This window comes from Emydura macquarii, unplaced genomic scaffold (genome assembly GCF_026122565.2).
Source record: "Emydura macquarii macquarii isolate MOO-44397 ecotype Brisbane River unplaced genomic scaffold, CSIRO-AGI_Emac_v2 contig_719, whole genome shotgun sequence".
NCBI lineage: Eukaryota > Metazoa > Chordata > Testudines > Chelidae > Emydura > Emydura macquarii.
Window position 1 is genome coordinate 10,775,182 of NW_027130856.1, and position 14,228 is coordinate 10,789,409.

The window sequence follows — 14,228 nt, forward strand, 5'->3', positions numbered from 1 at the left end:
CGAGGGAGCAGCGGCCCCATGCTCCACTCTGGCTGGGCACAGCAGCCCCGAGCTCCATGCCAACTGGAGTGGAGGATCAGACCACCCCCAGCCCCAAGCTGGGCAGGCACCAGACCAGAGTGGAGGAGCCCTGCATTGCTGGAGGCCTGGAGCAGCCCTGGCCAACCTGCTAGTGCCCACTACCTCCATTTCCCTCCGTCCATGAGGGATGGGAAGAGGCAGGACCACATGGGGTGTGTGATGGCAGTTGTGCCAGGGAAGGCTTAGCTTTCTTGCTCAGGTAAGAATAATTTATTATTATTATTATTTTATTTAGTGTTATCGTATATGTTTATGGCTGGTGAGGGAGGTGGGGCGGGGCACATGATGGGGCTTATGTTTTACCTAGTTAACTAGTGGGGCTTTTACTCAAAAAGTTTGGGAACCACTGTGCTAGAGCTGTCTATGCAGGCCACTTCTGACCTAGAGGAAATGCTAACCAACAGACTGCAGCTGAAGAAATAGTCAGCCAGCACTCCCTCAAGCAGGCACTCTAGGATCACAAAGAAGGCATCAATATCAATAAACTTGACACCAATGGCTTCATCACTGATAACATCAGCACCGGCCCCAGCAGATTAGCAAACCCTTCAGCACTTTTTCTAATGAAAACATGTTTTATACTTTGTAGAAAAAAGAGATTACCGCAGCATCCCCAACACCGAAGGATGATGCTGCAAAGCAAAACCAAATAGAGCACAAACACAACTTCAAGCACCTTGTGGGTCCATCCTACAAGGAGGACTCTAAAACACCACTGTTCCAAAGATAAAACCTCCAAATGCTCTACAAAACCTTCAGATTCAAATTCTCTCAAAGTTTGAAGACACAAATTGGTCCACTACTGTGGTGCACGTTAAAGACAACCCATTATGGACCTTAGCTACCAGCACAGATAGCCAAGCCACCATCAGCACTGGAGCTGCTCCATCCTATGACCCACCATTTGAGGAAGAATACATTTCAGCACCTTTGCCGACCTACTTGCTTTCACCGATTGTTGAGTAGGGATCCCTCTCCCCTATCTTTTCAAAGTGACCCCGGGGGTGGTTCCAGAGGCCACCCATTCCAGGCTCCACCTTAAGCAAGATGTGAGTGGCACTAGGCCAGCCAACCTCAACCTTTACAACATGCAGCCTTTACAACATGGCTACATTGGGGACCATCATCACACATATCTTAGCGCCAGGTCCTGTCTCTCCCTATGTCAGAGAAGAGAAGAACCCGCTCCTTGCTGACATCTTTAGTCAGGCCACTCTTTTGAGAGCCAGATGTCAAACTCCAGAAGCAGTTGACAATGGAAGGACAGCAGCAACTTCAATCTCCCCTGAAGGAATCATCATCGTTATCAGATGAGGCAGTGCATTGGCCCTGGCATTGGCATTTGATTACTTCAAAATTTTCCAGGGCCTCCTGTCCCAGAGCGTAGAAACACTGGGCACTGAAACCACACTAATCCAGGAAAAGTCCCACAAGCTCTTTGACATACTGAGCTTTATAATGCTGGCCAGGATCACCCTCCCAATCAATGCGGGCATGTTTGAATTGGCAAAGAACTGTGGCACACTCCAGCCACTCTGCCCCCTGGTGGTAGGTTTGCGCAGGCCCCCCTGATGGTCAGGTCCTCTGCACCCACAAACCATGCACAGTCATCAGCTTCGTGTTCCTACCAGTGCTCTTTATTTACAGGCTTCCCCATCACCAGCTATATACAGCAACAGTCCCAGGCTAGGGCCACGCAGCCTCAGCCCCTAATCAGGGCAGCTTGCCTCCAACTGCAGCTTCGCCTTTGCAGGCTGAGTACTCAACCCTTCCCTTACGGCTCCCCTGCTGCCATGCTCCCCTAAGGCTTTATAGTGAGCCTACCAGCTGCTCCTCGCTAGCCCCAACCCCACAGGCTCTCCCAGCTGGCTCCACTCCCCTCTTAATTAGGGCTCTGGTGGCAGCAGGCTGGCTTAACTCCCAAGGCTCAGCCATCACCCTGTCGCACCCCCTATATGTAAATGAGTGGAAAAGAAGTATCAGGTGTGTCTAGGATATCTGGTGGTGTCCTCTGTGTAAGAGAAGTATAGGTCCACAAAAAGCACCCTGAAGGAAAAGGGACCAAAAAAGCCCTGGACGACTTTGGGTGCAAATTATGTTCCGAGGCATTGTGTTCAGAAAATGTAGTTTCCTCATCTGAGAAAAAGTAATTCCCTTCCTGTCCAAAATTCCACAGGAGAATAGGTAGGAACTGAAAGAGACAATAAAAGAGGGCCACATGGTGTCCAGAATAGCATTGCAAGTGACTATGGATACATCAGATGTCGTTGTAGGTCAATGGCCAGAGCTATCATGAGTTCTTCATGGCTGCTTGCATCACACATTCCAAAGGAGGGGCAAGCCACCACAGAGGACGTGCCCTTTGAAGGGATGGAGCTCTTTACCAGCAAAAGAGATGATCCTTTGCTGATCCTTAAGGACCAACCCATTGGCTCCTTACTGAAACCTCAAAGGCAGAGGAGACTACCCCATTCCCAGAGTAGGTGGCTTGAGTACCTACAAGTAAAATCATCCCAGTAGTCCAGAAGACATTTATTCTTATCCTCTTCCATCACACACCTGGCACCATCTCAGTGGTGGTGGGTTTGGTGAGAATGTCAGAAGTCACATCAGAACCAATCTAAAGCCTGCTACTATCTTGAGAAACCAGCATAACCCTTTCCACTAGACTTGCTCCATTATCACCTCAAACAAGTGGGTGTTAGACATCATTGCCCATGGCTACTCTATTCATTTCCACCTCCTATTCTCCCCTTTTCCCAATCCCTCTTCAGGGTCTTCTAACGAGATCCTATTACTGAAAGAAGTGGCCTTATTGCTTCATTTAGGATCCATAGAAGAGGTACCTGAGGAGAAGAGACTTCTACTCCAGATACTTCTGTATCCCAAAGAAAGAAGGAGTTTTTCATTCTATCCCAGATCTGAGGAGACCGAACAAATACATATGCTGCTTCAGATTCAGGACAGTAATTCTTGCCTCCATCATTCATCTCTGCAGGCTCAAGACTGGTTCATGGCTCTCAATTTGCAGGGCGCATTCTTCCAAATAGCCATCCACCTAGCCCACAGGGAGTACTTGTGATTCACAGTGGGGCCAAATCACTCAGTACAAGGTATTGCCATTTGGACTTTCCAGAGCACTTGAGAGTCCTTGCCTAGCAGCGGTAGGCAGTCTTAGGCTAGCGGTGGTAGCTGCACACCTAGGAAGATAATGCATCTGCATCTACCCTGACCTAGAGGATTGGCTCATCAGAGGCAGATACCAGCAGTGACAATGACAAACCTGGAATACACTCTCTCCCTGTTTGTAGTTCACTAACAATTGTCTCATACCCCCTCACGTGTGATAGTGTTCATAGGAGCTATGATTGATGCTGGCTCACAGAGAGCAAATCTTCCTGAATAGAGATTCCTCTTGTTGCAATTAGTGCTACTCAGGATAAAATCAAATCTGACTATGGTGCTGACTTGCTTGGGGTATTGGGATGTATGTATTGGGATGTCAGCATGTATGTGATACCACTTCCCAAACTTCACCTGTGGCCCCTACAACTCTGGATCTAATTGGTCTTATCTCCTGGGAGACACCTGACAGAGAGAAATCTTAGTGCCATCTTATGTCCTTGCTGAACTGGAATGGTGACTAGAACCCAATAACTCATGATGAAAAGTGCCGTTCTCTGTCTCCTTCCCAACAAGTACATCACAGATGCATCCGTCACAGGTTGGAGAGCCCACTTGGACCACCTACAAATGCAAGGGAATTCATGAGACTTCACATGAAGTTCTTGCAACTTAGAGCTATTAGGCTAGCTTGTATGGCATTACTACCTGTCTTACAGATTTCAATAGAGCAGATACTGACAGTCAACACATCCTCAATGCACTACCTAAACAACCTTATCATCTCTGTAAGCCATCAAACTGTGGACAAGGTGCCACCAAGTCTTTCATTTTGGGTCTTTGTACATTCTACACTTGGGCCTCAGCAAGTCTAAAAGTATGTTGAGTGACCTAACTTTTGTCTCAACTGGACTGAGGTATACCATAAATCTCTCCCATGTGCACTCTCTCATGCCAAAATCTTAAAATTGTGACGAGATATATAGGTTGCTAAAGCGTATAATTTATCTAAGATAAACTAAGTGATAGATAGAAACTACTTGAAAGGTCCCTGCAGTTTTTGGACATCTTAACAGAACAGATAATTTACACTCTACCTGCTCAGAAGACTTGATTAGCTGGAACAAATAAAGTGAAGAATGGAATTCTTAGATGCTATTTGTTTAAGGGAGTATTTGTTTATGTTAACTGCTGTACTTAGTAGCTGAAACTGACCTTTTGTACAAACTCTACTTCATTGTACCTGTATTAACTGACAATTATATTTGTTCTACGATATTAGATTGAAGTACGTGGAACACATAACTCCACCATACACAAACATATTCACACAGCCCCTATGATCCTCATGTATGTGTACGGTTCTAGCATTCTGATTGCTTTAATGTGTTAAGACAACGAGAGATCTGTGGCACTTTAAAGACTAACAAATTTAATGACTTCAGAGAGATTTTCAAATATTACCTCACTAGTCCAATACATAGTGAAAGAATATCTACCCATGACGCTAGTTTTATTTACATAATCTAGAATATTTATTCTTTAACTATCAAACACTCTCATACCTTTAAATATTTATTCTAATCTCCTTCATATTGTTTGCCCCTTCCTCCCTAAAAAACTATTTGGTATTATGGTATGTGATTGTTCAGAATATTTTCCCTATTCATGTTTTTATCCCTGGATCTATTACCCTTGACATTTTCTGTTTAGATTTAACTATACAACTTCTCTTTTGTTTCTTCATCAATTTGCCACCCTCTACTCCTGCATCCTTCCAAATTCTATTAATAAATTTTTCCAACTTATTGTACATTCATTACCAAAATGTATAAAATTAACCAAATCAGTCCTAATGTTGATTTTATCCCTGTAGTATTCATTGGTCATTTCACATTATCTGAAACTCCTGTCTGCAAGTTCCTTGCTTAATATTTGAGCTAGATTTTTTTATCCCTTTAGGCAGCACACATCTGTACATTATTTTTACTGACCTGTAGATTACATTTTCTTAGACGGGTGTTTATGAAATAGTGAGTAATTTGATGTACATATTTATGCCTTTATAATGTCCTTTTTGGAGAAAATACTGAAAACATGTATTAGACAAAATAAAATAGCTAGAAAGTTAAGATTTACAGTATATCCATGTCTACGTGGGAAGGGATCATGTCTAACAAACTTGATTTTTTTTTACAGTAAAAAGTATTGAGAGTGGAAACATCAAATATAATTTATCTAGATTTACCAAATACTTAATCTACAGAACGTACGAGCAAGGAATTCTTCAGTGGAAAGAATATGTAGGTTAATGTTTAGGCCCACCAACCTTCTCAGATATTTTTTGTGTTCATAAAGGTGGGGGGTAGAACTCATGAAAAATATGTGGGAGTAAAAAATCCTGCAAGAAAGAAGTATTTTCTGGAAAAAATCAGGACTAGAGAACAAGGGCTAGTCCTAAGGTAAATAGGACTTTGTTAATATTTTAGGCTTACCAACTTTGAAAGTGTCTGCCTCACTTGTCAATTAACCATCTTTTTCCTTTCTTTGAGGCCTTACTCCTAACTTCAGTGGCCTTGTGTACTTAAAGATTTCCTATTATTTCTCTTTTCTGTGATGAATTGCCTTCTACTTCGCTCGAGTTCACTTTTTTAATATTTATTTTGTACTCTTTCCAGTCACCTGCACACTATGCATACAAATGTGTTGCGTTTCCCTGACACACTACGTTGTATTCATTAATAAATGCTTAGTAGCTATGAAGATAGTTCACTGTAAATGATAGTGTTATCATGTGATATATTAAACTTTTTAATTATCATTAGGCCTGCCACTTGCCCCTTCTTAACTCAGTTATTTATTTATTTTGCACTTCCTTGTACATTCATAAAGTATTTTTTACTCTTTTCTCTACTTCTGGATTTAAAGCCTAATGGTTTGTGTGACCTATGAGAATACCCTAACTTATCTTTCAGCACTTCCATATCTCCGTGTCTTTCTTTTTTTATTTTTCACCTCCTGAAACACCCTGATTTCTTTTAGGGTGTTCTGTGAAATTAAATATCTTCATGTTCTTCAGTTTTGTGTGCCTACTACTTTCCAAACTTTTTTTTTTTTTTTTTTAAAACTAAGTCATGAATTGTCCTTTTCTTTGCATCCTCTCCACCACCATTAGGTAAAGAAGCAACGCTGTACCCACCTCTACAACTCTCACTTTCACCTCTTGAGGGAGGGGCTCACAAACTGCTGTGAGGGCAAAATTGTAGGAAAGCTGGACTCTGCAAATAATTTGCATAACAAAGAAGAGCTTGTACTTCCTTTAAACTTTAATAGGGAAGAACAAGCTGGAGAGACTACGGGTCCCAGAATGCAACGCTCTGTCATGATGTATGCTGCAGCTTGACATCTATGACAAGACAGCTAAGGCTTTACGGATATTCCACCTTTACCAAGCTCTTGGCTGAGAGGCTAGAATAATTGTAGCCTAGTAAAAAGGGTAAGAAGAGGTGTCATAAAATATATGGAAAGGTCATTTGCATAAAGGCTGAAGATGAGGGAACATTTACATAAAGGCTCAGCAACAATATACGAATTAAGTCATTAACAGTGGGTGGAGTTAGGGTCCAGCTCTCTGTATACATCCTAGCTGTAAAATGTATCCACCCCTGTGGCAAGAGCCTTTAAACAGTGAACAATAACAGTGCCTAATTCAAGACAACTGGCTGAGCCGAGGAATGCAAGATTTTGGGGATTTAAAATAGACCAACTGATCCACAACAGCCGTGAGGTGATGACAAGAGCCTAGGAGGGGAAATAAAGGCAGAGATTTTCCCGCTGGAGATCCTAGTGAGATCCCGCTGGCCCCTAGTTAATAGCCAGCCATTCAGTTAAAGAGAGAGGTGGGGGGATGACTGGCTCTCTGATGGAGGCACATCCTAGCCAAATACTCCGAAATCAGCCCTGCTGGATATGCTTCCTCCGTGGCTCATACAATCCTTCTGACTGACACATGACGTCTTCACGGAGAAGTTGCAAGTATTTTGAGAACCTCTTTTGGAGCTGGATACACATCATCCACCACGATTTCCCTCTCCCTTCGACATTAAGCGGGCGGAACTGTTCTTACTGTATTCAGATATTTACTACACACTTAGCCAGTCAATGCACTTGACATAACTTTGTTTCCTCCCCCCTTGGGTGGTGATGATGATATGGAAAAAAGAGATTCTCAGGTTCTTTACTCTGTCCCCTCCGATGTCACCGAGCTTGCCCCTGAGATAGGGTGTGTGTTTGGGGTTGTTTTTTTTGGGGGGGGGGGAGGTGGGGGTTGTAGGGCTGGGCGATGTTGGTGGGACTCCTCGTTGAAATGGTGGCAGTGCCCACAGGAGGAAGGGGAGATTGGGCAAAAATGTGTTAGGTGGTGGGGGGGAGGGAAGAGAAGAGGGGCAGAGAGATCCTAAACTGGGGGGGAGGGGGGGCAGGGACCTAATTCGCTCGAGTTTATTCCGGGAAGCAGTGTGGATGCTGTAAAGCAATATGAGTGGTAATGGGGAAAGGAGACTGCATGGCGAAAGCTCTTTCTGGCAGCAGCTCAAAATGTCAAGGGTGTTTGTGGGCGACGGAGGGAAGCTGATGTTCTGGGGCGTCTGGGCCCCATTTCACCCACAAGCCCCTTTTGGTTGTGCCTCACTCTGGGGCAGAGACGGTTCAGAAGCATTGGGGTGAGCAGAGGCAGCCAGAGAAGCCCACCCGCCCCCAGCCCCGGGTGGGAAGAGAGGCGGGCGGGGAGCCCCTCACCCCAGTCCGGGGTTGGGGGAGGAGGCGGGTCCGGGCCGGGAGTTCTGCCCGGTGCGGATCAATGGGAAGCAGCGGCAGAGCCGAGCTCATTCATGTGCAGGGAGGAGGCGCCTGTGCGCCGGCTCCCCCTCCCGCTGCCTGCCTGGCGGGGAGTCCGGGGAGGGGCCGGCTGGGGCGGGCGGCGCTGGTAGCTGTCCTGGGTGTTGAAGCTGCAGCTACCGGATCCAGGGAGGGAGCCGCCTGGAAGCGAAGCCAGCCCAGGCGGGGCAGCAGCGCCGGAGGGAGCGGACCGGGCAGCCGCCTGCGATGGGCCAGGCATGATGGGGGCGCTCGGCTCCATCCTCCCGCTGCTGCTGCTGCTGCCGGTCCTCGCGGCCGCTCCGCAGAGCCAGCTCCCGCCCGCCGGAGCCGCCGCCGCCGCCGAGGCCAGATTCGGTGAGTGCTGCGGCCGCGGAGCAGGGGCCGGGCTGAGCGCGCCGGGCAGGAGGGGGCTGGGTTGTGACAGGTGAGCAGGGCCGCCCCATGAGGGTAAACGGGGCAGCACCGGGGACAGGCCCCCCCCCGTCAAGCGCCCCGCCGAGCCCCCAGCGCGCCCCGTGTGAGCCCCCAGCCCGCCCCGCCGTTCGCCCCTTCGTGTCCACCAGCCCGCCCCGCCGAGCGCCGGGTGTCAGCCCCCCCAGCCGCTCGGCTGAACGCCTCCTGTGAGCCCCTCGGCAGGAGCCCTCTCGTCGACCCCCTCCCAAGCGCCCGGTCTGAGACCCCTGCCCCCCAGCCCGCCCTGCTTCCACTTACCGCAGAGCCAGCCCCCTGCCAAACTCCCAGAGACCTCCCTGCCAAACCCACCCCACGGAGACCGCCTGTGAGGTCTCCCCGCCCCAGACCCCCTCCAAACTCTCCCCACTCAGACCATCATGTGAGTGAAATCTCCCTGCCAAACCCACCCCACCGAGACCATGGTGTGAGATCCCCCCTAGGATCAAAGACACCCTCCAAACTCACCTCCCTCAGACCATCCGCTGAGATTCTCCTGACCCCGTGGCTCCCTGCCAAACCCTCCCCCCGGAGACCATTGCGGGAAACCTCCCCATTGAGGGCTTTCATGGTACATTCAGCTGAACAGAGATTACACCTCCAAGAGCATTTGGGACACCTCCCAATGTGCTACCTGTGCTTGATTCACTGAGACCATTCATGTGAGGCTTCCCACAGAGACCCCACTCCCAACGCTAGTCCCCTTATCTCCCCATAAAATGCAGCCACGGAGACCAATTACATGGGACCCCTCAAATTAACCTCATCCTGCTGAGACCCCCCTACCAATCTCTCTTTATTGAGACCATTCATGTGAGACACCCCTTCCCCCCACACAGAGGCTTCTCCATCTAAATTCATCCCACTGAGCCCCCTCCCCCCCACTTAAAACTTCCACTGAAGCCTTCCAATCACTGAGACCCCAAAATTAAAAATACCCCACCAGGACCACCTCAAACTAAACGCAGCAAGGCTTCCACATGTTTAACCTCCCCAAATTTAAACTCATTCCACTGGACCCCTCACATGCTTTAAACCTACACTGAGATACCTATACACAGAAATTCCCAACCCCTCCCCCAATGAGATATCCCAAATTAACCCATCCACTGACACAACACTGAAACTCAAGTTAAATTTAACTCACTGAGAGCCCCCAAACTATTGACCCATATCCCATGAAGACCATCAAACAGCCTTATCATGCTGAGACCATCTCAAGCTACTCCCTCTTACTAAAATTCCCTTTAACTAAACCTCCCAGAGAGAACTTCCAAGCATTAAACCCTGCACCTGAATTCCCCAAAATCAGCCCCCCTAATCATGAGACCACAACACTAAACCTAATCTATTCAGAAATACTCTCACAATTTACCCCCTGCACTGCAGCTAAACTCTAAATCTTCCTATCTGAACACCCTCCCAGCAAGCCTTCTCCTTTCACTGAAACTCTCATAACTAAATCCCCATCAAAGCTACCCCCAATATCTATCCAAACAGTCACCCTGATGTGGAGCTTCTTATAGTGACTAACCTTGCAAGAAGAAGGTGGTGGCTTGGAGAGTTTTGCATTTGGTATCATCTTAGTGGTTGCCTGGAGTGGTTAGTGAGATCAGAATGTCATAGCTAAATTAGCTTTCCCTGAGAAATCCCCCTTTCTGTAATAAAATAATTAAATTAAAAAGAAAGGAGCGCCCAAAACCAAACTGTACAGTTTTCCTAATGCTAATATTATTTGTTAAAAAGGATTAAAAATGAAGCTAATGATTTCTGTAAGGGTATTCAGGCCAGAGAGAATAAGACATTAAGTGCTTGCCATGAGAGGCGTGGATGAGACAGGTGTTTTTAGAGAGAAGGATTTTGGACTGAAGATGATAGCAGCAGCATCCTCAGTTGCCCTGAACATAGTTTTAAAATCTTTTTGGGAATCACAAAAAGTTTGCAAGTATGGATCTGTTTGAAAAGGAGGAAAGGATTTATTGCCTTTCAGAAGAGCCAAGAAAATAAACAGACTAGCACTGCTGGGTGTGGAAAACAATTTTAAAATCGCCAGTTCTTTTAGAGTTTTATTAATCCCTTTATGGAACATCATTTTCAGTATTTTGTTGTTAATCTTGAGTTCAAAACTTTAATGTTGGCTATTTTATGAAGGGTTTGTACAATTGTAGGCAACACTTACTGAAAGAAAAACAAATGTAACCCTACAAGATGTCTGAGTTTTTTAGTTGCCATGGAGGTTATAAATTTGTTTTCCTCTGTTTCAATACAAACCCACTTTCTTCACACACTCTAGTGCAAATATACACATACACTATAAAACCTCTATAATAAATGCTGGAGTCCACTTAAAAAGCAATTTACCTATAGAAATAAATCATATTTAGTTTGTCTTTAGTAAGGTGATCCAGTAAGTCTCACTATAGACTGACTCCTTAGAAATATAAATATACCCCCTTGCAGAACCTCACAGGACCTTTTTGAGTGCAAAATGTTTGTATAAACTATTAACTAAAATACAGTGATCATCTTCTAATGATGACCTATCTGCTTTGTAATGAACATGGGTGTTTCAAGAAGTGGGGGATTGACAAGTTAAAAGACAAGATCAAATATTAGATCTGTAGACCCTCCTTCTCTTCCTCTGCCCCATACTGAACATATTTTTGCAAGTTCCTCCTGTAAGAATGTGTTTTTATAAGATACCATTATCAGCAAGAGAACATACTGCCTGATACTGCTTCTTGACATTTAAAATGCTTCTTTACTGGTAGCATTTTTCATGCAACTAAATGTGAAAACATATGGCAAAAAACTAGATTAAGCCAAGAAGAGAAGGTCTTATCTGTTCCAACAAGGTGTTCAGTTTCTCAGAGAAAGAAAACAGCTGAGTACATTGTATCCAGTATATACACTGTGTAAAGAAGAGGGATAAAAAATCAGAGTTGATTAAGATTTTAAATGTGTCCTTATATGTTAAAGGGATACTGTCAACTTGAATTTTTGGAGGTTAACTAGTTTAAAAAAACAAGAACAACAACTAACAGTTTCTGACAGAGCATCCTACAAACAATCCTTATTATGTTTTCTAAATTCCCTTGAAAAATTGTTTTAATGTTTTTTCTGCTCCTGGACTGGTGGTTATATGGATCTTTTCAACTAGTCAGTTTCTCCCTTACTAAATAACTACACAAGAGAAACAGTGAAATTGACTGGTATGTGCACAAAATATTTTCAAATACATAAATCAAGCAGTTTTACTAAACTTGGGTGTTGCTTATAACTACAGTAGGTACAATATTTTCTTACATAATTGTTTTCAATTTGACAGTCCCTTTTAAAAAGATACAGCTGGATCTGATTTTCACATTAGACTTAGATGCTATGGGAAACTTGGTAACAAAATAAATGCTCAATATTTTTAATACAATATTACATTGAAGACATGGTATTTTATTTGTACTAAAACACTAAACTTAGTTCAGCATTTTAAGGTGAGTGCAATCACCTTAATATTGGTATTGAGTAATTATTGTATTTTTATGCTTAATCTTATTTTAGATATGGTGACTTTATACTTTTGTAATGCAGAAGGTGATATCTGTGAACCACAGTGAATGGATGTGGTTATTTGTGCAAAAAAGTTAATATTTTGTGATGCATTTTGAATGTAGCAATGTAGTTCTAATGTAGTTTATAAACTTGAGTTCTGTTTTTGTATTTTTAGCCCTCTAATATCACTGCAATAAATCAAAGTGTTGTTTTGGAAAGTAAATTGTTGGAAACATTTGCTTCCTTGTGCCCTATAATAAGAGCTGCCTTCTAAGTGCTATGAAAATTATTTTATCAACATTTGTGGTAAATGTAAACCAAGATCAAATGGGCTGTAATTTATGTTGCAGCATTTCAATTTAGAAGAAATAGGAAAGATCCTTTTCTTGATAAAGCAGTAACTGTAGGTTCCATTCATGCTTGTCACATATAGTGAATGAACAATAAGTTACATTTCATTTCAGTTGCAGGTTAATTGTAAAAATGGTAGGTAGGTAGAAACTGGTTACATTAACTTATATACTTTTAGATAATGCTGCATGTTAGTTGTATGAGTTTCATAAAAAACACACTTTGCTAAACAAAACTAACTTGGGCTTTGGTCCTGGAACTACTTACATGAGTAAAGTTATGCACATGCTGAATGATTGTCAGATCAGGGACTTGGGCTCCCCCTTGCCCCTTCCAACAAAGAAAGAGAGAGAGAGAGAGAGAGAAAAGAGGAGGAGGAGGAGGGTCTATATGAATATGCAATTAGTCAGTTCTACATTCAGATGTTGATTCTTAAATTACAAGAGTACTAAATGGCTGACAAAACTGAAGAAAGGACACAAAAACCTTTTGCTTTTTGGGTCAGTGGTTTAAATTTAGTCTAGGATTATTAGTGGCTGAAAGTTGCTGCCCTCTGATAATTATTGGGGAATGGCAAATCAATTGATTTCAGTTTAGTACTTAGTGAACAGGTATTGACATTACCAAACCCACTTGTGATGAGGGCTAGGCTTACCAGTGGTGCTTCCTAGTGGCTAGGTCACCTGGTCGCAGCTCTCCCCTGTCATCGGTGTCCCTTGCCAGCAATCACTCCAACGCTATGGCGGTTCACCTTTTGGTAGATAGCAGCTTGGCCCTCTGACTGGGTCACCAGTTGGGTTCATCCGCTTCTGGGGTAATAGAGTTCAACAAAATATATATAGTCCAACATCCCCACAAAAGAAAGGGTCTTCAGCCCACCTCTGGGTCCCTGTGTGTGGCATGCCCTTGGCTCAGGGATTACAAGTGTGTCTGTCCTCTCCAAGGGAGGTGGGGAAAGGGGTTTAATAGCTCTGTAACTCTAAGCACCCCTGCATTCACACCCTGTAATAATTGTAATAATGTTTGCATAAAATACGCCTTGAGGTATCATTTGAAAACTAACTAATATTTTTGTGTGATATATGTATGCAGTGGGTATTAAAAGATATGAGAGTAAGCCCTGGTCTACACTTACCTGGAGATTCGGCGGCAGTCGACGGGTCTTACTCAAACTACGCAGAGTAGCTTGCGTAACTCACATCGACTGCTCTGTTTCCCTTCTGCGTGCTGTCTACACTGCGCGCTGTTCCCATCAACGCACTGCTACACTACTTGAGGGGGTGGTTTACCAGCGTCAACTTCCTGATCGATTAAACGGGTCTACACTGACCGCTCAATCGATCCAGAAAGATCAATCTGGCGGCGGCGAATTTGCCGCCGTCAGTATAGACATGGCCTGAGATAAGAGTATATACTAGAATTATGACTAAAGTGTGTTTAAACCAGGCATGTCAAGGGGTGTTGGTAAACAGGTCTCACCTAGACAAAGGAATGTATATTTGAGTCTCTGATCAGCCTGATCTTTAGGCAAAGGCAATGAAGGTCCATATTTGCATGTACGCAGTAAACAGGACCATCAAGACAGCAGGAGAAGGAGATGACGGGAAACAGAACCACTTGCATTTAAGCTAACAAGTGGGGACAAAAGAGCATGGAGCTTCCTTCACCACCATACTCCATGTTGGCTTCCTCACAGTTTGAATAGGGTTACCCCCAGAAAAATCCATTTAATAGGTTTACTGGTCTATAAAGACATGGGGTCTAAAGTGATAAGCAATTGAATCAACTGATTGTAT

At 44.3% G+C, this 14,228-nt stretch overlaps 1 protein-coding gene across 1 annotated transcript in view; it reads left to right on the forward strand.

Annotated features, from left to right (window-relative positions):
• Positions 1–8,247: 8,247 nt before the first annotated feature.
• The window catches only part of LOC137149239 (receptor-type tyrosine-protein phosphatase N2-like), a 336,692-nt gene continuing 330,711 nt past the window's right edge, over positions 8,248–14,228 (forward strand). Inside the window, exon 1 of the mRNA XM_067542701.1 lies at positions 8,248–8,436. Within this exon, the coding sequence (XP_067398802.1) occupies positions 8,319–8,436 (118 nt within the window). The 5' untranslated portion in view covers positions 8,248–8,318. The remainder of the gene's footprint in view (positions 8,437–14,228) is intronic.